Source organism: Manacus vitellinus, unplaced genomic scaffold (genome assembly GCF_001715985.3).
Source record: "Manacus vitellinus isolate BGI_N305 unplaced genomic scaffold, ASM171598v3 scaffold_0_pilon, whole genome shotgun sequence".
NCBI lineage: Eukaryota > Metazoa > Chordata > Aves > Passeriformes > Pipridae > Manacus > Manacus vitellinus.
In genome coordinates this window covers 50371289-50398764 of record NW_021938789.1, presented here as the reverse complement: position 1 = coordinate 50398764, position 27476 = coordinate 50371289, and the positions used below count along the sequence as shown (strand labels likewise).

General features: G+C 41.9%; 1 protein-coding gene across 20 annotated transcripts in view; it reads left to right on the top strand.

Annotated features, from left to right (window-relative positions):
• The window catches only part of ADGRL3 (adhesion G protein-coupled receptor L3), a 513962-nt gene that overhangs the window by 453464 nt on the left and 33022 nt on the right, over positions 1-27476 (top strand). For 11 of the 20 annotated variants that reach the window (XM_018073156.2, XM_018073066.2, XM_018073097.2 and 8 more), the window contains 6 exons: positions 1554-1620; positions 3016-3107; positions 15641-15667; positions 18971-19139; positions 22811-22936; positions 25454-25550. In XM_018073156.2, coding sequence (XP_017928645.1) covers positions 1554-1620; positions 3016-3107; positions 15641-15667; positions 18971-19139; positions 22811-22936; positions 25454-25550 — 578 coding nt within the window. Of the gene's footprint in view, positions 1-1553; positions 1621-3015; positions 3108-15640; positions 15668-18970; positions 19140-22810; positions 22937-25453; positions 25551-25852; positions 26272-27476 lie in introns of those variants that run through there. The other 9 variants (XM_018073129.3, XM_029960802.1, XM_018073121.3 and 6 more) reach the window with 2 other exon arrangements.

Genomic DNA, 27476 nt, shown 5'->3' with positions numbered 1-27476 from the left:
CAAATCTAGTTGCAATTGGGTGACAGTTCAGATGTTATTATAGGTGATACACAGATGTCATGATCGCATAAACCCTTTCCTACAGGGAATCAGACTCAAGTAGTTTCAAGTCACTCATGTTGTTCCATTACCAGCTGCATCTAAATCACCTTGAACTTCAACAGCCACGGAGGAAACAAGATTTCCCTGCAATCGCTCTGAAAGCCTCTGTTTGCCTCTTGCATTAAGATTTTGATGCTATCACATGAAGATTCTGGATGAGAAGCTGCAGAAGCAGTTCAGGAATGACAGTCACTGAAGTGACGGTATTTTAATTTGTAACAAAATTGGTATGACTGTATATACATCGATACATCTTCAACACTGATGACACTTGAAATTTATATGGTCAGGGAGAGAAGTGTGAAGCTTTCTCTGCATTTCTGAATTTATTCATATCTTGGCTTTTCCCAGTCGTAGAGAGCCAGGGCATGTTATATTATTCTCTCCGCAGGCATCTCCTGCTGATCATGTCGTGCAGGGCTGCTGGCACAGACCTTTATGCCTGTTGCAAAGTCCATTGGAAGGGAAAAAACATGAAGCACATAGACTAGAGCTGTCATTTGTGGGAACTGCTATCTCTTCCACTGCAATAAGTTCCTGTCACTTGCCTAATTATGAAATTCCATTGGATGTTTAGTGTAAGAGTGGTTTTATGCTTTCTCAGGTCCTTTGTGTATAAACAGGGCTGTGATTTGCAGCGTTGCAAACATGACAAGATATTATTATTTTAAACATCATGTGAAACTTTCTTGGAATTTACATTCGTCTGTCTTGTAACCAGTCACTTCCATTTTATCTTCCTGTCACCTGGAATGAACTAGGAATGGAAATGTAATTTCCCAAGGGCCTTAAAAAATGTGGGGAGTATTAAATGCGGTTGAAATTAAGCGATTAATAATTTAGTTTTAGGCCATGAATCAACTTCTTGTGATAGCACAGACCATATGCAACCCTGGAAACATTAGTGGAAACAAAACACTCTGGAGGTTCAGGGAAATAAAACACTTGAAAAGGGAAGTTGCTGAACCTAATTAAACCTCAGCCTCCTGTTATCCAATTCAGGCTTCCTATTTGCACCAAATTTACTCTGATATGATTGCTGGAGAAATGTCATCTCACTTGACAGCTGACAGACAGCTTGGATTGCATCAGAGTTGGAGAGCACTGAGGAGCATAACGCAAAGAAGCAGGTCTATGGATGTTCATCAGACCCCTTCCTTAAAATACCCCCTCAATTTAAGGATTTTTTCCGACAGACGCCGAAAACCTTAGCAAATAAGCCTTGTGCCATTTTCTCCCTGCTTCCTCTAGAGGTAATTATCTTACTCCATCAATAGCGCTGTCAGAAATTGGGCACATAATTCAGCATTTAAATGAACAAGCAATGTAATATTTCCTGTCTCCCACCGGCGTGTTTTGCAGCTCACATTCTTCTCTGTCACTTGCTCAGTCTTGATGTATGTCCTGAGTGCAGTCCTTGAATGCCTTCTTTCCCCTGTGTTTCATTACAGATGTTGGCTCCGACTTGACACCTACTTCATTTGGAGCTTTATAGGACCAGCGACCTTGATAATTATGGTAAGAACTCCTAATTAACTACTCCATCTCTCAGGTCAAGAAATAAAACTTTTGCTGTCCCTTTACTCTTTATCTTTAATTTACACAGATTAATTTGAGAAAGGCATGTTCTTCCTTGACCCTGCCTGGCACAAGCAATTAGACCCTCATTATGAGAAGCTCTTGGCATTGCAAAATACTTGATCAAAACGGGCTGGGGAGCTTTGGAGCAGGCACTTGCAGAGTTTGGTTACTACCACTGGGCATTTTGAAGTGCCAAACTCTATTTTGATGCCACTCACTGCTCACCCAATTTTTGAATTCCAGATCAAAGCTTTGCATTGATAATGCAAAAAAAAAAAAGAGGAAATATGGGATAGGGGCATGAAATAAAGTCCAAACTGGACGAGTAGTTTGATGAGGGTTTTTTCCTTCCCAGCAGAAGCTGAAGCTTGTATAGCTTCGTGTTTAGCACATTGCCAGCATATCAGCTAACACAGCAACAAGGTAGAGAGCCCAACTTCAGAGACAGCTGGAGTTTTCTTATACTTAATTGCTACAATATGGCTTAAATAAACCATCCTTTGTTTTGACTAACTACAGTTTGGCTAGCAGGGAAAACCAGGCACTCTCGCTTCAATGCAGACATTGTCTCTGCTTCTCCTGTAACTGGGGGCCATTTCAGCAGCCTTCCATATCAAGAAGGGGGCCACACCACCAGCTACAACTGTTGGGTTTTCTTTTCCCCTAAGCAATTAATTCATAAAAAGGTATCTTCCCTTTTTGATTATGTCTCAAACTCCAGACTGAGATTTTGAAGGAACTCCTTTCTAGGAATTGGCAGCCTTTTTAACACTGAGGCACTGAAACATCATCACATCTTTTACAGAAGAAATCAAATTCCTTTTCTTTTTTTTTTTCAACTTTGCACTGTGCTAAGCATCTTCAGCAGTTGGGATTTCCCCAACCCTCTGCCCCATTACACCATGTCTAAAAGGTGTATTCACAGAAAAGGATGCCTTTATGCTTTGTTACAATGGGATTGGCTAAGCAAGATGCTTGGAGTGACTTTTCACGCCTGTACACCTCTCAGACACAAAAAAGCCATTGCAGCAAGTATTTTTAATTTTCCATAACATCAGTGAAGCACTAAAGTTGAGGTTAGAACCAGCCTGATATCAGTAACATACACAGTGCCACAGCTTTGGTAAGGCTGTAGCATCACCAGTCCTGCAGTCCACAGGCCAGCTCACCTTATAAAATGCTTGGAAATTTTCTGTGATTCAGTTGCTATAAAATTGTAGTGAGAGCTAATTTCCTACAGTAACGCATCAATTACAAAGAAGCTAACTTTCTCCCCATCATGTCGTGCTGTGTCACATAATCCTTTTTTTTTTTCCTCCCCCCCCATTGCAGCTTAATGTCATCTTCCTTGGGATTGCTCTCTATAAAATGTTTCATCATACTGCCATACTGAAACCTGAATCTGGATGTCTTGACAATATCAAGTAAGTGGCTGGGGTTTTTTCTTGCTCTCTGCCTGTTTCGGTCTTTTGCTGTTTATTCTCCCCATTCTGCTCTGAAGAGCATAACAGGGGAACCAGCTCTGCTGGCAGCAGTGATAACTAGGGATAGTACACTGGGTTGTGGCACTGCAGAGTGGTTTCTAATAGGTACCAACAAGTGGCTGATGATGAAGCACTATCTTTATTGGGATTGGGCTGCCAGTGGTGGCATTTTCCATTTGATTTTGCATGAAGGAGGCAAAGCTACATTTTCAGTCCTTGGAGAGGGTAACCCCCTAGTCACTCTATGTAAAGAGTGCCCAATAATTACCAGCTAATTATTGCAGTCTCTACAGGGAAGGTGTTGAACTGTTGATTATTACTATTACTCTGTGCTCTGAGGGCGGCAGCCTTACTTCTTTTCTGTTTGTTCTGGCCCCTGACAGATTTCATGACCCAAATTCTCCCCAGAATCTGATTGCTTTCAGCAATGTTACTGAGGATTTACCTGGGAGTGCCCACATCCTCAGATGTGCTTTCCAGCCAAGGCATGTTTCGCCCTTGGACTGGGTTAACATCTGAACGCCCAGTAAATCTGGGCATTTTACTGTCTAGCAAGCTGCTTCATTATATTGATAGAATATTAGTCTCTGTCAGTGCCTGTTTATTCAAGTACCTCTGGCTTTAATTACTCTCTTCAAAAATACAAGCGGGATTTCAGGTGCAGCGCATGATAAGAATGGGAGCCTGCTAATTAACAAAACCATCTAATGAGCTTCAGGAGGAGGAAATTGTTGGGAGTCAGTGCTTTACTGCCCACCCAGGAAAGGAGAGTGTTATGCAACGAGGCTGGAAGTGGGTTCTTCTCTGTCTTTCTTGGTAGGAGTGGGAGAAGAGGTGTGAGGGGAGCTCGTTAGGAGATGACTGAATTGCACAGTTGCAAGGCAGTTCTCAGCAAGTTTATTGTTTTTACTGCTGAGCAGCTCATGCAGTTGCAGCTTTAATTTAAACCAGGTCAGTCCCCCCTTGAAAACTGCCTCAGCAAGCAAAGCTTGCAATGCCGTTGGCATGCCACAACCTGGCATGGTCCGTCGGGTGAAGTTTTAGTTTCTAAGGCAAAGCTTCTTCCACGAGGGTTGTGAGGAAAGAGAACTGGAGTCTGCAAATGCAGGAGACCCCACTGAACCCGAAAACCCACAGGGCGCTCGTTTGCCCAGGTTGTGGGCAGGCTGCTCTGTGGTGTGCCCCTGTTTCTCCTGACATCACTCAGTACAGAATGAAATTGGGAGAGCAATCCCCCCTGGATGTCCAAGATTGATCCCAGTAACATAGTCTTTCATTTGGTCTTGGATGAGGTATTAAAGGAACGGTACATTTAATAACATTTATTAATATGGCTACTTGTCATGCATTAATGCTATGGGATTGCTTGCTGAGAACACTCTCTCTAAGGTTACCCACACAAAATCTGTCTAGAAAGCCTTGCAGTGTGACATTTAAATTAAAAAATGGAGAGAAAAAAACCCCAACACCCTTATAATTAAAGCAGAACAAATAATTGCCTACTGAATAATCTTCTTGTGCTAATCTCTAGTATCTTTGTTTAAAATGCCAAGAATTTATACAACCAGTTGCATCAATTATAATGTAATTGTAAAATATTTTATAGGTTCTTTGGTGGATGAGTGTCTATTCCTGATTTGACTTCATTAAAACATTTTGAAAACACAAGCAATTAAAATACTTTTAAGTATGTTGCTGATACACTTCCAAATGTTTTGCTTCATTACAAATTACTTTTTATGCTTGAGAAAAAAAGAGAAACATAATATAAATTCGGGTAAACAACCTCAACCTAGGAAGTTTATCAAAGCAAGAATTCCAGAATGGACTTGATTGTAATTTCTGAATGCCTAAGCAAGACAATTTTAGGTGTCTAAAGTCAAGATGTGTTGTGTCTGTGAATGTACTTGACTTAGGAGGAGGTGCAGATTTGTAACAGAGAAGGGAATTCACCTTTGATGGAGGTTTCTTAGGGAAGCAAGGGGTTTGCAGTCTCTAGAAAACTTTTCAGTAAGATCATAGTTTTCTTCTAGATGAAATTGTAGTCTCGTTGCAGGGAAGATTGTTGTCTTCTTCCAAAGTCATTTGGCTCTAACTCAGTTGCAAAATGTCGATGTGTTACAGCAACTCTGGGAGAAAAAGCCACAGATCACGTTATTTCACAGGAGACCATGAAGATCCTTTTTGAGCTTCCCTCTATGGGTCTATAGGGTTGGTAAAAAGACCCCCAGGTCCCAGAGCTTTGCATCTTTTTGTATCGGTTTATATTTAAAAAAGCAAAGCAAACCAAGGGCCTGCATTGGAGGGCCCCTTGCTGCCATCTGCATATGACAGCTTTACAGCACATGGAGAGCTGAAAGAGAGTTTGTTCTCCCAGTTCATTTCCTAGCAGTACTCTGTGTTAGGCTGTGGTGAAGCTCTCGCAACATAAATCCTGAGCCTGTTTAACAACAGCAAAATACTTGATTCCCTATGGCAACGTAAAAATAAAGGCCATAAAATATTTTAATAGGCTGTTAATAAGCGCCCCTGCAATCTGGTCCTTGCCTATGTCACTTTAAAGGTTAGAAATACATTATGAAGTATAGAAAATAGAGAGCCAAATAACTCCACTTAAATTAATGAACTTGATAAGGGATCAGGTGTCACCTGGGATACCTTTAATTACTGCACCAACAGAAAAGCCATTCAAAGGGCAGTGCCTGAACCAGATGCTGTGTGGCTGATAGATTTGTAGGCACTGTGCAGAGTTGTAAAAATAAACTTCCCTAACCTTCAAGAACAGTCCCTGGATTATTGTGCCAGCATGGGAGATTCTGACATTCCTGTGGTGGGGCACTAGTTTCCCAGGGGTTACCCAGCAAGAGATTTGATGAGTATGGGGCTGGTTTAATTTTTACCCTTGTTAACTTTTCTGGCTTAGCCTGGCACTTTCAAGAGGGAAGTAGGGTAATCATATATGTGGGTTCTTCTCCCTGTGCCAATAGCATCCTCCCATTGTGGCAGGTTGGTACTGAGCTGGTTCAGTGGGTCTGCCCACTGAGACAGCAAGGTTCGTGCTCTAGTTCTGCTTTTGAGGCACATAGCCAGGAAAATATGTGAGTCTGTGTATGTGGGATATGTTGTTCAGAGCCACAAGAGTTTCTGTGCCTGCCACTGATACCAGTAGGACACTAGCTCCCATTTTGCAAGAGGTACCAGCACCAGGAGTAGCATGCTTTTATCTAAGCCCTTTTGAAAAAGTTGTGTTTGATATCTTCTTCAGGATATTTACACAGAAATTTTAATAGTTCATCCAGAGTGGGGGGTCTCTTCTGCCTTTTGAAGATCTTTAGTATGAAGTGACACAGCCAAGGATGCCCAACCAGCTGCCTCTTGCATGGTGTGTGTAACTTCTGGCCCGTGCCTCCCCAAACACAGGGTGGGAGGGGATTTTCCTTCCCAGCCTTTTACAATGGCTGTTTCTGGGAAATCATAGTCCACTGTGGCCACTCGTCTCTGTGGCTCTTCCCTCTCTTTGTGGCTTGTTGGCAAACATAGGTGAGCAGAGATGGGCAGTGAGGAGCATTGTTTAGTCCTTGGTAGCTATGCCAACATCACACATTATCTCAGTCATGACCCATCTGAGAGCATAAGTGGGATGCAAAGGGTGCACAAAAGGGCTCATGAGCACAAACTGATTTACTGTCAACAAATGTACCTGGGGAAGACATAGTTTTGGAAGATTGAGTCCCCCAGCCCTTACAAACTTGAAGGGAATATAGATCTTTCAAGCCAGGGACTACGTAAGCTTTTTGGATGGCAAAAGCCTGCTGTGCTGTTTGCACCTAGTCGTTTCTAGCCTCATAGCCTGTGAGGTGGAGACTGTGGGCGTATCAGTGCAGTATTGATGCACTCTTGCTAGCAGATGGCTCCTCATGAGGATGTGTTAACAGCTGGAATTCTTTAGAGCAGCTGTGAGGCTGTTTCGCTGGAGGTTGCTGCCATGTGGAGTGATTTCTGGAGTTGAGCGGCTCAAAGTCTCTCCTTCATGCTTTTCCATTGTGCCAGGTAGATGTTAGATTTGCAAAATGTCTCAGACTGTCACAGACAGGACTACACTGAATATTTTTTATATTCACATTCTTGTAGGAAACCTTATGTGACAAAGGAAAATACCTTATACGTGAATAGTCCAGCATGGTTCTTCCGTTTTCCATCCATCAACTGCTTTCCAGGTGGTCAGGCATGTACTTTGGCAGCTTGTGGTCTTTGCACACCAGGTTTTCATCCAACCTATGCCAGACGCTGCAGCACAACAAACCATCCACATATTTCCAGACGCTTAACCCCCATTCTCTGTGCAAAATAGGGTTTCAGATGAACCCTCTCCTCCAGTGCCTTTGCATTGTGTGGCAGTGCAGTGCTTGTTCTGCAGCCATTTAAACACTGCTCATTTGAGTCATTGTGGTATTAATAAAGGGAAATAAAGAGGAGCTACACTGGTGGTTGTCCAGATGTACTCTTCACCCTATCTAGTCAAATCTGAGATCCTGTCTTTACCGTATGCTCTCATTGTGCACAGTATGGGGCTTGTTAGTTACTGACATGGAAAACTGGTAGAAAATTGGGTGGGGAGAGCATTTAGCTAACAAAAGGCAAGTCCTACAAGTGGATTGAGGGGATTCATCAATGGGACTAAGCAGTTGCTGCACCTGAAGTTATACTGGGCATCTCCAAATGGCTGGAGGGGAGAGGGTGAAACCTCCTCTCTTCTAGCAGAGACCAGAAGGCATCCTTTTCCTTACAGATGTAACCTTTCCTTTGAAGTTCCCACAGGCACCCTAGTACCCTCTCCCCTAGTGCTGCTTGAATGCAGCTGAGTTTGTTAGCATTTCTCCCAGCCAGACCAGGCTTCCTGACATTCTTCTGTACCGTAGTATGTGGCAACAAGATTTTATTTTGTTTGCTTTGGAAGAGCAACATGTCGGCCGTAGCTGCCAAATGCAGTTGCAGACCCACTAGAAAGAAGGCAAGAGGCAAAGGGCTTTTTCAGCTCGTTTCTCTTTTTGTCCCATTTTATTTTGTTATTGTTTTAGCCAGGGTATAGCTTGGCTTGTGCCATAGGCCATCTAGATGCTCTTTAGAAAGCACAACTTGGGGGGGCCTCTTCAAAGAGGAGCATGTCAGGCTGTAGTCCTGGGTTTGTTTGAAAAGCTCGTTGCAATAGTAACTCACTTGAAAGTCATCCTGGAAATTTAATTTTCTTTCTTTCAGACAGGGAGACCGAGGGTCTTAGCTCGAAGCATTTTTTGTTGCTAAAGAAGCACTATTAATTAGGGGCCTTGAGATAGTTTAATCCTGGCATTAATCACTGTAGTTCTGTTGCAGTTTCTTTCCTCTTGTGGAAACCTGCTCCCATCCCATCTTCTGCAACAAAAGAATGAACACTATATCAAAACCATGAAATTCCCTGGAAAAACATGTATTTATTCCAAGCATGCAGGAGATAATGTTTTTAGGCATTGTGACCACATTTGCAAGAACACACGCTCAAATACCATTAATGGGGATGAAATGGAAATGTCCTGCACTGCAGCCTTCAGAAATCAATCCTCAAATGACTAAAATGACCCCTCCTCTGCTTACTGGCTGCCATGGAAGCTTCAGGTGGTCCACAGCTAAAGGCACACAGCCCTGATTTAATGGGTAAATAAAAAAGTGTATGTTCTCCCATATGATTAAAACAAACTTCACAACGTATGCCTTTATTTTGTATTTTTTTTTCCATAGGAGTCGGTTGCTCAAAAGCTTACAGAAATAAATCTAAGAATGTGCAACCTAACAGCCAAAAGTAGGAGCCAATGCCAAACCTTGATTATTATTTTATAAAAGTTTGCAAAGCTCAGTCTGGACTCTTTCAGGGAGTCTATCCCAGGCTGGGGGAGGTGAGGGACGAGGAGGATCAGGCACAAAACTCAGAAGCCCCTTTTGAAGATATGTCTCTCTTAAAACTGTTGCCATAGCCCGCTCTCCCCATATGTTGTATGGGTGTAAATGATTATCTGCTCATTTTCGTGCTTCAACATATGTATTTTATTTAAAGAGACATGACTAATCCCAGCCCCCAGATTAGCCTGTTGTTTCAGTCCTGTGGGTTTGCTGTTTGTTTGCATAAAAAAAAAAAAATTCTTGAGTTAGGTAGAAAATTGAAAACAAAGGTTAAATAGAACTTCCAAAAATCATCTGCAGAAATGTTTGAATTAAATTCTTGATTTAACACAGCAGTATTGTGCTGGCGGGAACAGAGGTTTACCATTCTAGTTTTATTTACTCAGCTGATTGAAATGCAGAAAAAGTAAACATCCTGGGTTTGGTGCAGTGAGGAATGAGTTAGACTTTTGAAAATGCAAGATTTTTTTCTCCTTTGATATGAAGAGCTTACATTACCAATGCCGAACAATAATTTGTAGCAGATATACTATTACTAAAGGAAGATTAATTTGTGCTTTATTCTAGCCATTTTAGGAACAAAACTAAGTAAGGAGACAGTAAGGATTATTTCAATTTTTTTATTGAGATTTAAGCTCATCTGTTGGTTTCCAGATCTTTTCTATTTAATTATAAAATGCTGCAACATGGGAATAGTTTGTGATGCTGAAGGGTCTGGAATTGAATATTGCATTGTGTTCACCTAGGGGACTGGACTTGCAGAACAGCAGCACTTTAATCCTTCATTACCTCTGAGTTTGTGGTTGCTTGGGAGTGCACAGGGAGGACACGGTACAGTGAAGGGGTCCACCTCTTGCGAGCTTGACCAGCACTGCATTTGGGTGCAAAAGGTCCAATGTTTTATCTTCAGAGTTCTTGGTTTCCAGTGAAGAAAGGGCCAAGGGTCTGGCAACATGGAGACAACCCTCTGTGGAGCAGCAAGCAGGGGGAGGAAGTTTCATGTACCCATGCAGCTTTGAGGAGGTGTGTGGGGTGGTGTGAGATGTGGAATGGAGGTGCAAAGGGTTTGAAACGCAAGCTAGTGAATGCAAATGCTTACAGGAGCCACAGTGAACCTGTTAAACGTGACCCAAAATCCTGACTAGACGTTACCTATAACTTATAATGTTAAATAAAACCGCAACGCCTGTACAGAGTGAGGTCTTTTTAAAGGTTTTCCTACAGCTCTACTATCAAAATAGAAAGATGAACTGAGTGGGTTGTTCAGGAATAGGGTGTTGAAAATCTCTCCTTTCAACCAGCTGTGCTATGTGCAGCACTTTTGAATTCCTCTGACTTCTGAGGACAGCAGGCTTAGAGCAGAGCAGCTCCAGGGATGCCTTTTGGAGAGGAATCATCCATGGATTCCTGTTCCAGGAAAGGATAATCTGATTTTAGGGAACAAAAAGAGCCCCTGAGCCTGCATTTAGGTCTGGATAAACTTGGATGAGAAATGAAATGTGTTTTAAGAGTGCTTGGGATGTGCAGAGATGACATTCTCTGTCACCAGAAATCTTAACCGGAGTGTTTTGCAAGGATGAACAAATGATCTAGGCACTTTGGAAAATGAGCAATAGCTTTTTCTTTCCCTTGGAAAACCTCCCTCTCTGAAAATTTTAGATGTTAGCTGTGGAGTACTGAGCTGGGCATTAGAAACTGCCTCCCTCACTTTCATCATACCAGAGCTCAGGCTATGATCATTGTGTTTCATATGGCCTTGAGAGAGAGTACTATGTCTTCACAATCCTGATGGTCATAGAATCATAGATTTATAGAATATTCTGAGGATCATCGAAGTCCTGCACCTGACCCTACCCCAAGAATCACATCATGTGCCTGAGAACATTGTCCAAATGCTTCTTGAACTCTGTCACACTTGGTGCTGTGGCCACTCTCCTGGGGAGCCTGTTCCAGTGCCCAACCACCCTCAGAGGGAAGAACCTTTTTCTGATATCCAGCCTAAACCTCCTCTGGCACAACCTCAGGCCAGGTCCTGTCACTGAGTCATCACAGAGAAGAGATCAGTGCCTGCCCCTCCTCTTCCCCCATGAGGAAGTTGTAGACTGCCATGAGGTCTGCTCTCAATCTCCTTTTCTTCAGGCTGAACAAGCGAAGTCTCGTCTTGCATTTCCCTGGATCCTGTGTAAGAAAGCACCATGCTTCCTAAGTGCCTTGGTTAACCCACTGCAGCTCCATATAGCCTTCATCTGCATCTCTGCTTGAGCAAACTTACAGGCAGCCTAAAGCAAACCCAGAAAAATCACTCAGAGTTGGCTCAAAATGAATTATTTACAAGCTTCCTACCAAGAAAAGATACGGCACATTTTTATTTTGCCAGAGTGCAGAGTTTGGGAGCATATCAGTGGCAAAAACCCTACTGGAAAAACATCTGAGACTGTGCTTTTGTCTGGGCGCCTTTTTCCCCCAGTGATGTTGATGGCAGCATCTGATTTTGTTTGTTGCAATCTGCTGCTGCCTGAGTTTTCCACAGAAGGGTTTGGTTAATATCAGATTGATTTGGTTTGGGGTCTTGCTTGTTTCCCTATGGTTTTGTGATGGCTGTGTTCATGCTGAATGGTGATTGTAAAGCACTAATCTTCCCACTGACAGGTATCGTCCTTTCTGAATTTAAAAAAAAAAAAATCAATCAGCGGTTATTGATTTGAGAGAGTGTCCTGGAAGATATTAAATACCTACAGTCTTTCTGTGAACCCATAAATCATGATTATTGTTTTAAAAGGCCATACATTTTAAGCACTTTGTCAGCAAGCCCTGCTGGTGCTATTTGGATAATACAAATGTGTCTAAAGGCTTTGCTGAATCCATATAGTGTGGAAACAATTAGATATGTGGTTACACATCAGCGTGGCTTGAATAATCGTACCATGCCTTTGCAAAGTTAGGAGGAAGGAAATAAACAGGGTAAGCAATTCTGAGGGTAATTAATTACTTACAGAAAATGAGATGAGCTTAACAGAATTGCTCTTTCCAATTGCAATAATTAAGAACAAATCTCAGAAAGCAGACTGTGACTTCCCTGGGTGAGTTGAGGGGAAAGGGATGATGCTTTTCCTTTGGCAGAAAAACACAGCCATTGGTTGTCCCAAATCCTAGGCTCAGGCATCACATGGGGCCAAGGAAGGTTTGACCTCATTCATCTGAATAAAATATTAGATCTACTGGTAGAAGTTAGAAGTGGCTTTAAATATATATAAAATTACACTTATGCCATGTAAAGCCAAGGTTTTCTCCTGCAAATGAAGCTGACAGGCCCATTGACCCCTGAGCTGGTTACAGATGTCTTCAGGGGATGGGCCACCTACTGTCAAAGACAGTGTGGGAGCCAGAAGATGAGACTGGGAAATGATGACTGTGTGATGAACACTAGCAGCCTAAGGAAGGAGATTAGGAAGCCATTTGGCTTCATGCCATCAAGGTGGTAACTTTGTCATGAAACTCGAAGGCAAAATCCTTTAAGCACTCTTTTATTGCTAGCTATTGATTTTTCTCAGCATGAAGATGCTCCTTCACTAATTAATGATGAACCCGTTTGCTTTATGAGGGGAGTGCTGGACTTTCCAGCTCCTTCCTGTAGATTTTCATCAGTTCAATAAATCAATCTTTTCTAATCCTTGAAATTTAAAAAAAAAAAAAAAAAGAAAAAGAAAAAGAAAGCAAAACATCCCTAGTACCTTATACGAGCAGGCAGCGGGGAGACACAATAGCACACTTTATTTTGTGTTTCCCTCCTGCATGCCTGCAGGAAACGTCTGTCTCTCTGCTTTATTTGCACCATATTAAAATGAATTCCGTGGGTCTTTCAGAATGCTTGTGAGGGGGCACATCATCCATCTATTTTTATTTGGGTTTCATCACCCTTAACAGCTACTAAAGGTCCTGTGTACTCACTTTGGCATTTTTGCTTGCTAGCCAGACAGTTATTTTGGGGCCCAAGCTCTTGAGTCCATGTGCTTACTGAGCCTTTTCCTGCTGTCTTAGAGATGGGAAAATACTTTGAATTGGCAAATTTTAGCAACTTTTAAAAAAAGTATTGGTCTGGAAATATCACGGGAATATGGAAGGTAATATGAACAATCCTTTCTCATCACTGAAGGAGAAGTTACTCTGGGAAATTGAAAGACATCTAACTTAAATAAGATTTTGAAAGAGTTTTACATGATGTGTAATTAACCTTAAGAAGTCTTTGCCCCGAGGTAAAGTTAGGGCTTTTTTAAGATTAGAAAATGAATTAGGTATTTATATGGATTGGTAGACCATCCGCTATCCATCATCTGGGCTGCAGAGAAACACAAGGGAGGTGAGGTAAGATTTTGCAGGTTAAATGAATAATGCAATCACTAAAGATCAGCTTTTTACCTTCAGGTATTTGAAAGTGAAGCCCCCACCTAAGCCATCATTCAGATTTCCTCTGCAGTCAGTAGAGAAACGCATTTCATCAGGGAATAGCAAAACCTCATCCACCTTAAATACCTGTTCTTCTAGGGGATAAATTCCTTTTGTGGGATACCAGTCTCCCATTAACTATGGAGGAATCAGAGTCACATAGCTTAAATCCAGTGGACTGTATCCCTTACTGCCAGGTATTGGACAAATTTATCCAAATCTGGAGAAGCACTTTAGATGTAGCAACTCAAACTGTGCTAGGCTAGGTTTTCCAGTTATTTCTGCTTCAAATTTTATTTGCTTTTACAACTAATGAATATAATCTCAGTTTTCCAGTTAGCAACTCCATTTTTCTGGGAACTAAGGCTTTTCCAAGGCTTTTCTCTTGTCTAAGTGATGGTTTTTATGTATTGCAGATAATGACACAGTATTACTGAAGCACTGATAGGTTTCACAGACTTTACCAACTCGAGTGTTGTAAGAAGCTTAACTCTTGTGTTAGCAACAATTTCTGACAAAAATTACTCTAGAATGTTTTTGGTTTTTTACCCCTGGTAAAGTGAAAAGGGTTGTATTTCATGAGGATGTAAGGGCCTAAGTTCTATGGGCCCTATGTGTACAGAGTTAAACCATTTGGAAGTTAGGCATCTTTGAAAATCTCACTTCTTTAGCCACCTGTTGGCTTTGGGCAGTGGATCCTAGACACATCTACGTTGGAAATGGGGTGAAAACTGCAAAGGTCTTTTTGATGGTTTTCTTCTGAGCTGCTTTGAAGTGTTAGCCTCAAGCTTAAAGCGAATCTGAGTTTACCGATTTCGCATTTTGTCTGTACAAAGATGAAATGGAGCCTTCAGCTGCCTTGAAAAAAGGCTATTATGAATCACTGAAAAACTTTGTGAGGCTTGGGACAGCAGCAACAGCATAAAAAAATTCCCTGACTTTCTATTTTTGTAATCTATTGCTGGTGACTTTTCAATATAAAGTCTTTACCATAAAACCTGAGTGCTTGTGAACCCAGTAATAGAAATCCAGGCCCTGCTCCTACCCACATGGCTGAGCTGACAGCTCCAGATTACCTTATGTCTTCCCTTCATCTAATTGCATTGTAGGAGAGCTGCAGGTTGCCAGTATTGACTGAAGGAGATCCCACCAGGATGGACTGACCCTGGCTTTGTTACCAGGGGTAATGAGATGAACATATTGAGTAATCCTCCATCTCTGGCACCCATGGTGGTTTCTGCAAGGGATCTCAGGTTCAAGAGTTCCATGTCAGTGGGGAGAGGAGGCCTGGGAGTTGGCCTGCATTCCCCACATGTTGCACATCACCTGCCACACAGGCAGAATTAAGCACGCAGCCTGTCCCAGAAGGTCAGGGAGACTTCTCTAGGAAAAATGGCTGCAACTAATCTTGTGTCCTCACAGTGATAGAAGCTCATTTTGAGTGATCCATCTTGGCTTCTTCATCACTGCAGCGGGCTGCTTTGCACGTTTGCCCGGCAGAAAAAGGCCTTTCTTTGTCCTTCCCCATGAAATGGGAGTAAACATGCTTTCTGTCACCCAGGACTTTAGAAGATCCTGATGCCATTACCTGAAGAATGCTACAGTCTGACTCATAGTGTGGCAGCTTGGGATTTCCACTTTGAAAAAGTAAAGAGCAATAAAGACATCCCTGTAATACACTACAGCCCCACAGGCAGAGAGTGCTGGAGATGTGGTGAAGTTTTGCCACTTGAAATGTGAAAGCCCTCTGTGGTGGCTATGCTGGGGTTTCAAAACTTGTATTCTCCGGAAACAGCCGTGATTTTTAAAAGAAATTTCAGAGTCAATTGACAGCTGCATGATGGAAGCCAGGAGGGGCAGCTGCAGCTCACAGCTACCAATGCCTGCTTCTGTACATGAAGCCAGTGACCTTGGTCATGTTTCAATTCCCTGGGGAAGCAAGCCAGGCTGGCTGGTGTGTTCCAGGCTGATGCTGGTCCACCTTTGTTTTTGGTGATGACTTGTGGGAGAAGGGAGGGGAACTAGCAGTAAACTATATTCTCTATGTCATTATATTTCTAATGTTTGTGTTCTTGTCTTTATGTCTACGCATTCTTTAGCTATGAGGATAACAGACCCTTCATCAAGTAAGAATGACCTGAATGGCTGATAAATTTCATTTATCAGTGTGGTCTCATGAGCCAGCTGTCAGATCAATATTGAAAAATCATTAAAGCTTCTGTCATTCGCTTTTGAGGCAGAAGAGCAAACTGTGCAGGAAAATGGTCAGGCATACAGCTAAGGTGCAGAGTAAATGTGCTGCAAATGTATTGCCAACCAGTTGTCACCCTATTTGCTTTCTATTCTTTAATTGGACATACTTGAATTTAAGGTGAAAGTTCCCAAGTTAATTCTGTATAGTACAGACTTGTTATCCCAATAGCAGCCCTCTGATGCACTGTGCTCTGTCACTGGGAGTGCTTTATGGTAATATAAATACAGAAGCAAATTTTCAGAAAGGTGCATGGGTGCTATTCCCCATGATTCCCTTTCTAGTTACTGGGAATAGCGCAAGCAAATCTGTGTGCATTGGTGCATTGGAGGCTCCTTACTCTTTGGAGCACCTAATTGTCTCTAATTGTAAATCGCTGATTTTCAATTACACCAAAACATGGTTGTTTTTCTTTCTTTATTGCAATAAAATCCCACTATGGAAAAGAAAAACTATGAAAAAGCAACAGCAAGTCTGTACAAAGAGCAAGACAAAAAACCTCAAGCTGCACCAAAAAAAAAACAACCAACCCTGTAAAGAAAGCCAAAAATGCCTAGAAGTTACATACCTTAGGGCACCCATGCTCTTTCTCCTGAAACCAGAAAATAATGTGCAGTAGCACAAAATAAAAGCAAATCAACTTTGCAGTAGACTTTCAGTTTGTTCTTCTGGTGAAGAGTCCTTTGTGTTCATTCTTTCAGCACCATTCCCATGTTCTCTTTCATTGCTTGGTTCATTTTTTTTCTGCGGATATGGGATGGAGCTATTCATAGTAATCTTCACGCCCTTTTTATCTCCAGGTCTTGTTTTCTGACATACAATGCTATAATGCGTGCAGTTTGCACTGTTGGGGGTCTTCTAACCCACAGATTCCTTTCCATCACTGAAGGTAGCATATTTTCACTAAATAACTGTTTCATTCCTGCACACCTCTGCAGCCAAAGACTCTTTAATCAGGTTCAAGAATTGGCTGTGCTTCAGAGCAAAATACATTTCTGATATCCAGGAAATAATTTTTAGAAGACTCTGTAAGTGCAGTAAGCTTTTAATCGGGGATGAGAAGAGGGAGAAAAAAAAAGTCTTTTCCATTTCATTTGGATTTTTTTAAAGAAAAAAAGTACTTGTATTTTTTTAATTACTGTGTGGTTAGGATGATAGTTCTCTCACTGGTGGTGGAATCTCAGGAAGAAAATAACCCTAACAACTAATGGTATAAACTTTATCTAGTGGCTACTTTTCTGAGGGATTGTTGAGAGTGTGTTTTCAATTTGCATCATGCTAAATATTTATTAGTGGGATTGACTGGAAATGCTTCAGAGGAGCTGTTCTGGTCTGCTAGATACATAATAGTGATTTTTAAAGAACTGTCTTAATAAGCAATTACCTTAGGGAGCTCTTCTGGTTGTGTGGTTAAATAATACATATTTTATAAACTTCAGTGGAAGACTTAATGCTGCATTTTCATTCTCATACCTAAAGAAAAAAAAAAACAAAACAAAAACCAAAAAGACCCAGAAGACATGAATACAACATTAGTATGCTTCTGTTTGTGACAAGCCCTGCTAAAAGGAAAAGCATTCAAGGTTGTAGCTGCCATGGCATCTCCATAGCAGAGATTGTCTCCCTGACCTCTGCAGGACTGATTTTCCCCCCAAGTTACTGCTCCTTCATCTTTCTCCCCCTCGCCCCATGCTCTGATGAGCAGATGGAAGCCTAAATATGCCCAAACCCAGGCCACGTTTCTGCAAACTTGAATTGTCCTGGAAATATAAGATAGGTCTTTGTCCCTGCGAGCCCTTCTGCAGCACCTCAGACTGCTTTGGGGTAGACAAGGAAGCAGAGGTGCTGGCTGACTGCAGTCCTGTCTGCTTTGGGGAACAGAAGGGTTAAATGGTAAGGAAGGGGTGCAAAGACTGGGTATCACGCATTCATTTTTATGATGCTGCACCTAATAATAGCGGGGGACAACAGAGGAAAATCAAAGCCTTGAGGTAAAGGGCAAACGGATGCTCACAGTGCTGCTTGTTTCCCAGCTAAAAGTTGACTGCCCTCCCCTGTGCAGCAGCAATTCCTTTAAAGTTGTAGGTAATATAGCATATGGAAACTAGAGAGGTGGCTAGTAGCAGGACTGAGTTCCTATACTGCTTATCACACTTACTCTCTTGTTCTGGTATTGGAAGGTCAGTCTCTGAGAAGCTAATTTAGCAGATGACTAAATGTTATTTAGCAGCGTAACATGGAATACTTTTCCTGACATCCCAGCAAAGCTTCTAGCTTTCCTGAAAGCACACAGAAAAACTAACATGCAGCAGTCATCTCATGTCCCCAAGTTCTTTCTCTCCAAGCAGAAAGTTAGTGAGAGAAAGCAAACAGAGTGCCCACTACTCATATTCGATTGAAAACCATTTGGTACCAAGCAATGGCTGCACCTTTACTCCCGCTCCCCTCCTGAGATAGAGCAAAAGATAATCTTAGTTTTGCAGCCGATGTGAAGAAGGATTGCCCCTCCTTTCTCCAAGCAGAAGTGTGGCAGCAGCTACCATTTTAGCAAATGCAGCGTGTGAGTGCCTGTGCGCGTATGCGCAGTTCCCCTCATCGCGGGGTGCAAGAAGCGTGAAGCAGCATCGCAAAGAACATCCTTGTGTGGAGCCGATCTGGCAAGCAGTGAGGGCTTGCACACCTGCCTGTAGTAGTTTATCTGGCTTACAGGCATACGGGAGACTAGCTAAAATACAGCAATACATGTATCTTGGTGTTAAGTGTAAGGAAACTAATCCAACTGACAGTCCTATGAAGCCAGTGGACACTAAAAATGTGGCAATTAGAGTTGTTGTTTTGTTTGGTTTATTTTCGTTTCCTCCATTTGCAGAAATAACATCTACATGTCATTTACATGCACACTGCTTTTACGTGTTAAAAAAAGAAAAGAGACATTGTGCTTTGGTTGTGATGAATTTCTATGCTCATAACACTTCCATCTCCTTGTATTTCCTCAAGCTTGAAGATTTGTAAACTGCATCCAGCTTGAAGACAAAGCTCCTTGTGATTTATTTTGATATGCTGGTTTTTTTTGCTAAAAACAGGGGCAAAGTCTTCCTGCCTGTAGACATGTGCCTTCTTTTGTGTAGATGAAAGACCAATCCCTTTCTTTTTTTTTGTTTTTTGTTTCTCCTAACAGGTCCTGGGTTATAGGTGCAATAGCCCTACTCTGCTTATTAGGACTGACCTGGGCATTCGGACTCATGTATATTAATGAAAGCACAGTCATCATGGCGTATCTCTTCACCATATTCAATTCTCTGCAGGGAATGTTTATATTCATTTTCCATTGTGTCCTTCAGAAAAAGGTAAGACAGATGGTTCCCAGTGGCAAGAGAACTGGTAACGGGGTGTTTTGTTGCCTAACAACCACAGCATAGCATCATCTGCGTCCCTGAATTCGTCTCACGCAGTTTTATCTCTATGCACCTAATAAGGGTGGTGTTTAAAATGGAAACCAGCAAGATACAGGGGGATGATGTGATAACAAAGATATGTGGCAATGGCATTTCAGCAGCCAGGGCGCTGGCAACACATGTATCAGAGGCAAGGGAAAGGCAGAGCTTTACAATAGCAAACCTGGACCAGGACTTGCCTGCTGTCAACCAGATTCTCCTTTGCTGTATGCCAGTGTGAGACGGGAGCAAATCCATGAATATTGGGAAAGTGCTCCTGTGGCTGAGTGCTCACAGCAAAATGGAGCTTTACATGCTTATTTGCAGTTCCTACAGGAAATTACCCCTTTCTATAGCAGAATATGTGGGTTGATGGTATGTAATAGGGGTTGCTTCCCCCACTTTTTTGAGGACTGAAGGATGTGTGCTCTACCTTTATATTGCTTGGGCCTGATGTGGGCTTTTGGAAATCTTCCTCAAAGCAAGCACAGCAAGTGCTTCTTGCTGGAACTTGAAGTATGCCCCAATTAACATTTGCAAGATAGCAGTGGAATAGCTTAGGTAAACTCTGGGGGAAAAAAAACATAATAAAAATCTCTGTGTGTATATGTAGATCAGACTTACAGCCTCTGACAATCAGTAATAAATATTTTTAAGAACCTTTTTGTTCTCTACTGAAATATAGTAGTACAGAGCTCTCCAATTCTGTGCATTTCTGCTGATAATTTTTTATGTACATCTTAGTTTCAAAGGGCAGTTTCTTTAACCAGTATAAATATAGGGAAGAGTTTATATATGGATACACTGGTCCCAGCTTCTCAGTGTAACTAGTGTCTTTTGGTGAAATGGCTTACTGAGTAAAGTCAGGGCCATGTTTAGATCTGTTCTCCATCTGAGAGCCCCAGTCTTGCTCCTGTGTTATTCACATATTCCTATACAGGGAAGGGAGATCTGACCTAGGAAAACATAGGGGCAGAGCAACTGACATCATCCACCTGGACTTATGCGAAGTGTTTAACGCTGTCCCACATGACATCCTTGTCTCCAAATTGGAGAGGCATGGATTTGATGGATGGACCATTTGGTGAATGAAGAATTGACTGGATGGCTGCACGTAGAGTTGTGGTCAATGTCTCATTGTCCATGTGGAGACCAGTGATGAGTGGTGTCCCTCAGGGGCTGCTGCTGGGGCTGATACTGTTCAACAGTATGGTGACATAGCGGCATCGAGTGCACCCTCAGCAAGTTTGCCAGTGGAATCCTGGGCTGCATCAAAAGGAGCGTGGCCAGCAGGTTGAAGGAGGTGATTCTACCCCTTTACTCTCCTCTGGTGATACCCCACCAATACTGCATTCTGTTCTGGTGTGCCCAGCATAAGAGGGACACGGAACTGTTGGAGGAAGTCCAGAGGAGGCCACGAAGTTGATAAGAGGGCTGGGGCACCTCTCCTACAAAGACAGGCTGAGAAAGTTGAGGCTGTTTAGCCTGGAGAAGAGAATATTGTGTGGAGACCTCATAGCAACCTTCCAGTATCTGAAGGGGGCCTACAGGGAAGCTGGAGAGGGACTCTTCATCAGGAACTGTAGTGACAGGACAAGGACTAATAGGTACCAATTGAAAGAGGGGAAATTTAGGTTAGATATTAGGAAAAAATTTTTTCCTTTGAGGGTGGTTAGACACTGGAACAGGTTGCTCAGGGAGGTTGTGGGTGCCCTAACCCTGACGGTGTTCAAAGCCAGGTTGGATAAGGCCTTTAGCAACCTGATCTAGTGGGAGGTCTCCCTGCATATGGCAGTGGGATTGGGACTAGATGATCTTTAAGGTCCATTCCAACCCCTTAACATTCTATGATTTTATGATTCTGTGATAATCAAATTTCATCATAATAAGTGAACTCTGGGAGCGATGCCTCTGGAAGGATCTGCAGAGCTGTGTGAAAATGTCTTTCTTGAAACCAAAAGAAAACTTTGGGAGTTCAGAGTTTTGTCTTTGTCATTGCATCTCAAATTTTTACATCTTAAGAATCTTAAAAGCCTTATCTAGATGCAGCTGCCTGCTGATGATCCCAAAACTCTCAGCAAGAAAGTTTCAAGGCAAGATGATAGCAAGAAAGTAGGAAGCATCACCATCTCCAATTAAACCTGCAGATGCCTCTCTGATGAGGAGTTTGAATTTCTGCACCATTCTCGCTAGTCCATTCTCTGGCCTACAATGCACCTCACAAAGAGTCTGTACCTAGCCCAGCCTAGCATGGCACCACAGCCTCCTTGGCTAGTGCAGTTCTCACTCGGCATGGAAGAACCATTTCTTTTCTGTCTTAAGACAGTCTGCATCCTTAAACCATCACTGATGACTGTGGAGTCACTCATGATTTATGGCAGCATAGAGAGGAGAATGCAGCTGGTGCCTTGCTGTGGGGTGAATGCATCTCTCTGACCTATGAGCTGAGGGAGGTATTATTTAAGAAGAGAAAAAAGAATCCTTTCCTATGTATCATGGACTAGAAAATCAGCAAAATGCTGCAGAGAGGCAAGCAGTGGGTGGCTAATTAAAGCAATTGAATTATTTTCTCTCAGCAAAGGATTGATTAGGCACTCGAGCATATTGGGCACTTGTGGTATTGTGTTTGTCTCAAGCGCTTAAGGAAAAGCCTAATGAAAAAGCTGTAATTTGCTATTTAAACAGTTGTTTCATGGAGTTGTGAAATGCTCATAGACAGTTTGGCAAAATTTTATGGCTAACCATGTGCTCCAAGAATTCTCAACTGGTGTTTTGGACATGCATGCATTTTTTTGGGCTCTTTTGTGTCAATGGGTAACATGACCCTCTTTTGGCTCTTCAGTATAGTCTGCTCATTTTCACTCCTGTCCCATCTGGTTTCTGGGTATTGATGTCTGTAAAAAGTCACACCTGAAACTCAGTCAAGACTTAGATCCTGCCCTGGCACAAGTTAGTGTAGGTCCCCTGAAGCAGAGAAGGTGACATAGGTTTGACAGCAATGCCCATTTAAAACATAAGTGGCTTGCACAGTGCTGTGGAAAAGCCGACTCCAGCCACACCTGAGCACTGGGAATATAATCTCTAGGGCTGCTGGCTCTACAGTTTCCTCGAATTTCAATTTGACGGCAAGAAACATTTTTTTTTTAAAAAAATCGATATCTCTGATATGTTTCTCTTGGAATTTTTTTTTCTTAATCCCCTGCCAGAAGCAATAACTTTTAGTACCTTGATGAGCCAATATGCTATTTTATATCAAATCTATGAGGACATTAATTTTAAGTCATAAATAGTGTATCTGTAGTTTCTCCCATGCTCTTTTGATGTGCCTCAAAGGACGCTACAAGGGGCTGGTGTCAACAAGCAGCTTTGCTGCATGGAAGCAGTCGCTTATGCCATCGTAAACCATGAGCTCACGCCTCCAGAGCATTCAGCTGCAAGGTGTAATAGACTCCTTCCCCACGCACTGCAGCAGCTATTGCTTTAATGAACCACTGAGGAAACATCAGGGGCTGTGCTCAAAATCAGAAGGCAGTGGGTTGGAGGAGGAGCTGCCTGCTAACCACCATTGCGCTTTCCTTGGCTAGGTACGTAAAGAGTATGGAAAATGCCTGCGCACGCATTGCTGTAGTGGGAAAAGTACAGAGAGTTCTATCGGCTCAGGAAAAACCTCGGGGTCAAGGACACCTGGAAGATACTCCACAGGCTCACAGGTAACCCACACTTCTTGTTAGTGCCCCAATGATTTGCACCGTCACATCAATACCCTTGTCAGCTGTTCTTGGAGGAAAGCGCCTTTCAGCACCAAAGGAGCTGCCTTAGGGCTCTCCCCAGTGCACCTGCAGAGACTGCCCTCCCTTCTGGACCCGAGTTCAACACAGTGGCTTCCCTTGAGATGTGATGGTAATTAGTGCTTCTCCAAGAACCTTCTACATAATTGTAGAAGGTTCAAACTTGCCTTCCAGGGACAGGTGGGTGGTCAGGGGATCAGGAGCTGAGAGCATTTTGTCAGCTGTGCTACATTCCAATGCATCTTTTAATCACGAGATTAAGGTTGTCACCACTATTAACATGTCCAGGAATGATGCTATAATGACCAGGTATTTTTCTTGATAAGAAAAACAATCTTGCAATAGGCTTCACTGTGAAAGGATTTACTTTCTGGCATTCAGTAGTTTGATCAATTTGCCTTAGTTCATAGACCTCTTAGGAGAATCCATTGGGGTCAGATTATCTGACTGAGTTGCTGGATTTGTTACGCTTTGGTCACCTGAAAATTCAGGCTTTGTGTAGTTTGTGCACTTAGCATTTTTGAAACCAACTTCTGTTTAGAGATTTATGGATGAGCAGTTCATATAAAATGAAGAAGCTTACTTCTTAATCAATAGAAACCAAACACAAATTTATTCAGTATTAGTAATGGAAGTAATTATACATGACAGTTTCACTATTAAATTATGAAAGACATGCAGCAAGTAACAGTTTATAACTTCCTGGGAAAACCTAATTTGTGATTTATGTCTTGGAGCAAATTATTATTTATTTTTGGCAGTTTCCAAGATGTCATCTGAGAGCTCCACTTTGGCATTTTCGTAGGTCTAGAAGTTATGCAGAGCAAATAAAAGCAATAGAACATAGAGCCTCCCTCCAGTAGGCCATCAAAACCCACAGAAATCAGTAATGTCCAAAACTCACTCTAGCAACATTTAGGTGGCTGATTTGAAAGTTTTACATAAGTTAGCTATTGCACTGGTGCCCTCCTCTCCAGGAAGTGTTTACTTTAATGGATCCTCCCTCTTGTCAGTCCCAGCACAAGAAAACAAGCCTTTTCTTGGGTGAACTGAGTCTCGTGGCAGCAGTACCTTCATGGCAGATGAGGTTTGAGGTACAAAAGCAGAAGCTTGTCTTTGGAAGGAGCAAAGTACCTGAGACCTCTTATGGGCAGGAGAAACCTCACGCACGTGATGGAGAGTGGATGGAGATCACTCTGAGTTGTTGAAAGCATCTGACTCTGAATTTTAAATAGAGAAGAACATGAGGAAGAAAACTCTTAAGATCCCTTTTTACTCTGAGAAGCACATAACAAACAGAATAATTAATCCACAGTGGCTCATGTCAGAGAAATACAATAGATTAAATGTCCAGGTGAAAAATAATTACTGTAAAAGTACATGGACCTCATGTCACATTGTGTTCCCATTTATAGAGGGCTAATGCATGATTAGGAGATGCTGTTACTACATAGTTAATGAGTAGACTAGGACTTTTCAGCTTGTACCACATGATTAAGCCCTGAAAAATCTCTCATGGCTAAGCTCTCACTATGGAAAATGCACTTTGGAAAAACATGATGTGTCACAGTGGGAACTAGGTTTCCCAATCCCCCAGACCACCTAAGCACCAATTTCATGCAGCCATGGGATGTGTCCATCATACTCTGAAATGTGAAGTGAGGGAGAGTTTCCCTTGGATGCCTGGGTTCTCCAGTCATCTTCACACAGGGATTGTCAAACCGCTCACAAGATGCATTTTGGCTGATTTTTTGATCTTTTGCAAGGTCTAGTTGGGGAGGAGTGAGACAATGATATAAAAGCCACAGTGGCAGATAGAGCATATTTGATAAACAAAACAGAAGGCCAGCATGTTCAGGACACTTTCCCCAGTAGCAGAAGCCATACCATAGATGGCAAAACCATCAGTAGGGGAACAGAAGTCATTCGTTCCTGGGGAATTGTTTTCCTCCCTGTATCCCCAAGATGCGAAATAGCTATATAAAACCTCTGTTCATTCAGGGACACCAAGACACAGAACAAGTCTTGTTCTTGTTCTTGCACTTCAAAAAAATAAGAATCAAGGTGTCTAAGTTAGTACGGGAAACACGTGTGCTTCTGTGTGTAAGTTATTTTTCCATTATTTGGTGCTTTATTGGTAAACCTGTAGCCCACAGGGGTCTGGGTTTCTCTCATGCATGATTTTTTTAAATTAAGATGTAAGCAATTCAATTATGCACTTCTTCTTTGGGCTATGCGTTTGTCTTATGAAGTTAGGCAGGCAGGGTCTGACGTGCACAAGGCAGGTTATAGCAAAACAGCAACTGCTTGCTTACAGCTGGCTAGAAACAAGTCTCATCCTGAGCTAGACATGCCAATAGCCATCTTTAGTGAGGCAGAAAGAAACCTCTCTGCAGCTGCTAAAAATTCATTACCTGCTGTGGTTCAATCCCTCTTCAGAGCCGGATTCGTAGGATGTGGAATGACACAGTTCGAAAGCAGTCCGAGTCTTCCTTTATTACTGGAGATATAAACAGTTCAGCTTCACTCAACAGAGGTAATTATAAACTATTTTTCATATCTCTAACTCTTGTGATGGCTTAAAGGAGTCTGAAATGTATGGCCCCTTCCCCCCCTACCTTTTCCTCCTCACCTCAGATGTCACTGGACCCTATTTTCCCACCTAAGAAATGTTACAGTGATAACTGGGTGGACATTTTATGGTGGCTGTTGCCTTTTTTTTCTTTTCCTTTTTTTATTTCTACATGTGCATTTTCAAGAATTGTCATTTCTGGAAAGAAGTTAGGAAAAGCAAAAAAAGATAAATGAAATGAAGTTGAAATCTCCCCTTTCCCTCAGCAAACTGCTAGTGCCAGAAGCTGCTGATGTGTCAGGCCTCATTGCTGACCGTGAAAATGGGCCATTACAGCATTGTACAGTCTGTGTTAAGCATCACAAGAGTCCTGATTGTCCTGGATATGTAGCAATACTGTCATCTTTACAGAAGCAAAAATGAGCAGCAGAACATAGACGTAAGAAGAAACTGAGCTTGGAACAAAATTGTCTGTGTTGGTGTTAATATATCTAGTTTGAAGAACTGACTGATGTGAACTTTATAGACATCTGCGGTGGAAAGGCTATCAGAAATGTATATGCCAAAGAAAATGTGGTGTCTGGCACTGGAGGAAATCTGAACAGCTTTTTTAAACCAAGTCTTTTGCAGGGAGTTGCAGGAAAGCCATGGTAAAGGAATACCAGAAAAAGAGCCTCAGAAATTGCTTTCTTTCTTCTCCAGTACAATTACTTTATAGTTTAACCTTGAGCAACCAGATTCCAAACTCTGTTTTGTGTATCTGCCCAGTTGATGCTGGAATTAAGAGGGGGTAGAATTGGGATTACTGCGCCCAGCTGTTCTGTTTTGTGAGAAATAGAAACCCAGTCGGGCAATTTCCAATCAGAATTTATTATATGATAAAAGCAAATTGGGCACTGGGTGATCAGGGAAGGGGTTCAACAACTCCCAACGCCTGTCACACCCATAGAAGACATTTGTTCTACATTTATTTCCAGCTACTACATGAATATTCATTATACATAAGTATAAACATTACACATTGTTAGGTACATGAGTATAAACATTACACATTGTTAGGTCAGACATTCCACAGATATTTCTTAACAAGAATGTTATCTATAAGCATCCATAATATATTGTTAAATCAGACTTTCAGCAGATGTTCGCTTGTTATCTATACAAAGTTATAAATTTTAAGAAAGGTGCTATTATCTAGCTAACTAAACAAAATTTTCTCATTATAAATCCTATACAAGGTAAAAGGGAGGTAACTTGTTTTATCTCTTTATAGGGGCCCAATTAAGTTTTACAACTTGTTTTTCTTTTCTCTCCAGGTCATATTGAACTTACACTGTTTTCTCTTAATTAGCTTGAATCATTTTCTCAGTTTATCACATCTTATGATGATAAAAATCAAACATATTTCTAGTCCTGATGGTTGATCTGCAAATCTCAACTGAGAATTGAGTTGGGACTTTGGTTCTTATTCAGTCTTTATTCACCACAAAATTTCCACTGATTTTAGGGTGAGTTTTGCCTGAGGATAAACTTGAAAGATTTTGACTGTGCTGTTAATAATATTGGCTACTGAGTACTGGGGAACTAGAGGCATATGATTCCATTCTCTGAACATTATATGTATTGCCCAAATCAGTGCAAAGGGAAAGGTAGTGTAGTTAACATGGAAATGTACTGTACTTCAACTTGCTGGTGTTTTTGTCCTGGGATAATTTCACTTTGCACTGAAGATTCGTTAATAAAGTTGACTAAAAGATACAATTACTGCAAATGCCTGATTTATCCGCATTTATTGTCCTCATGTCTCTCTGTCTTTGTATTAAAGACTGGAGAGCACCAGCCAGGCTTCTCTGAGTTTAATACAGAGGGGAATCAGTTGTCACACAAAGA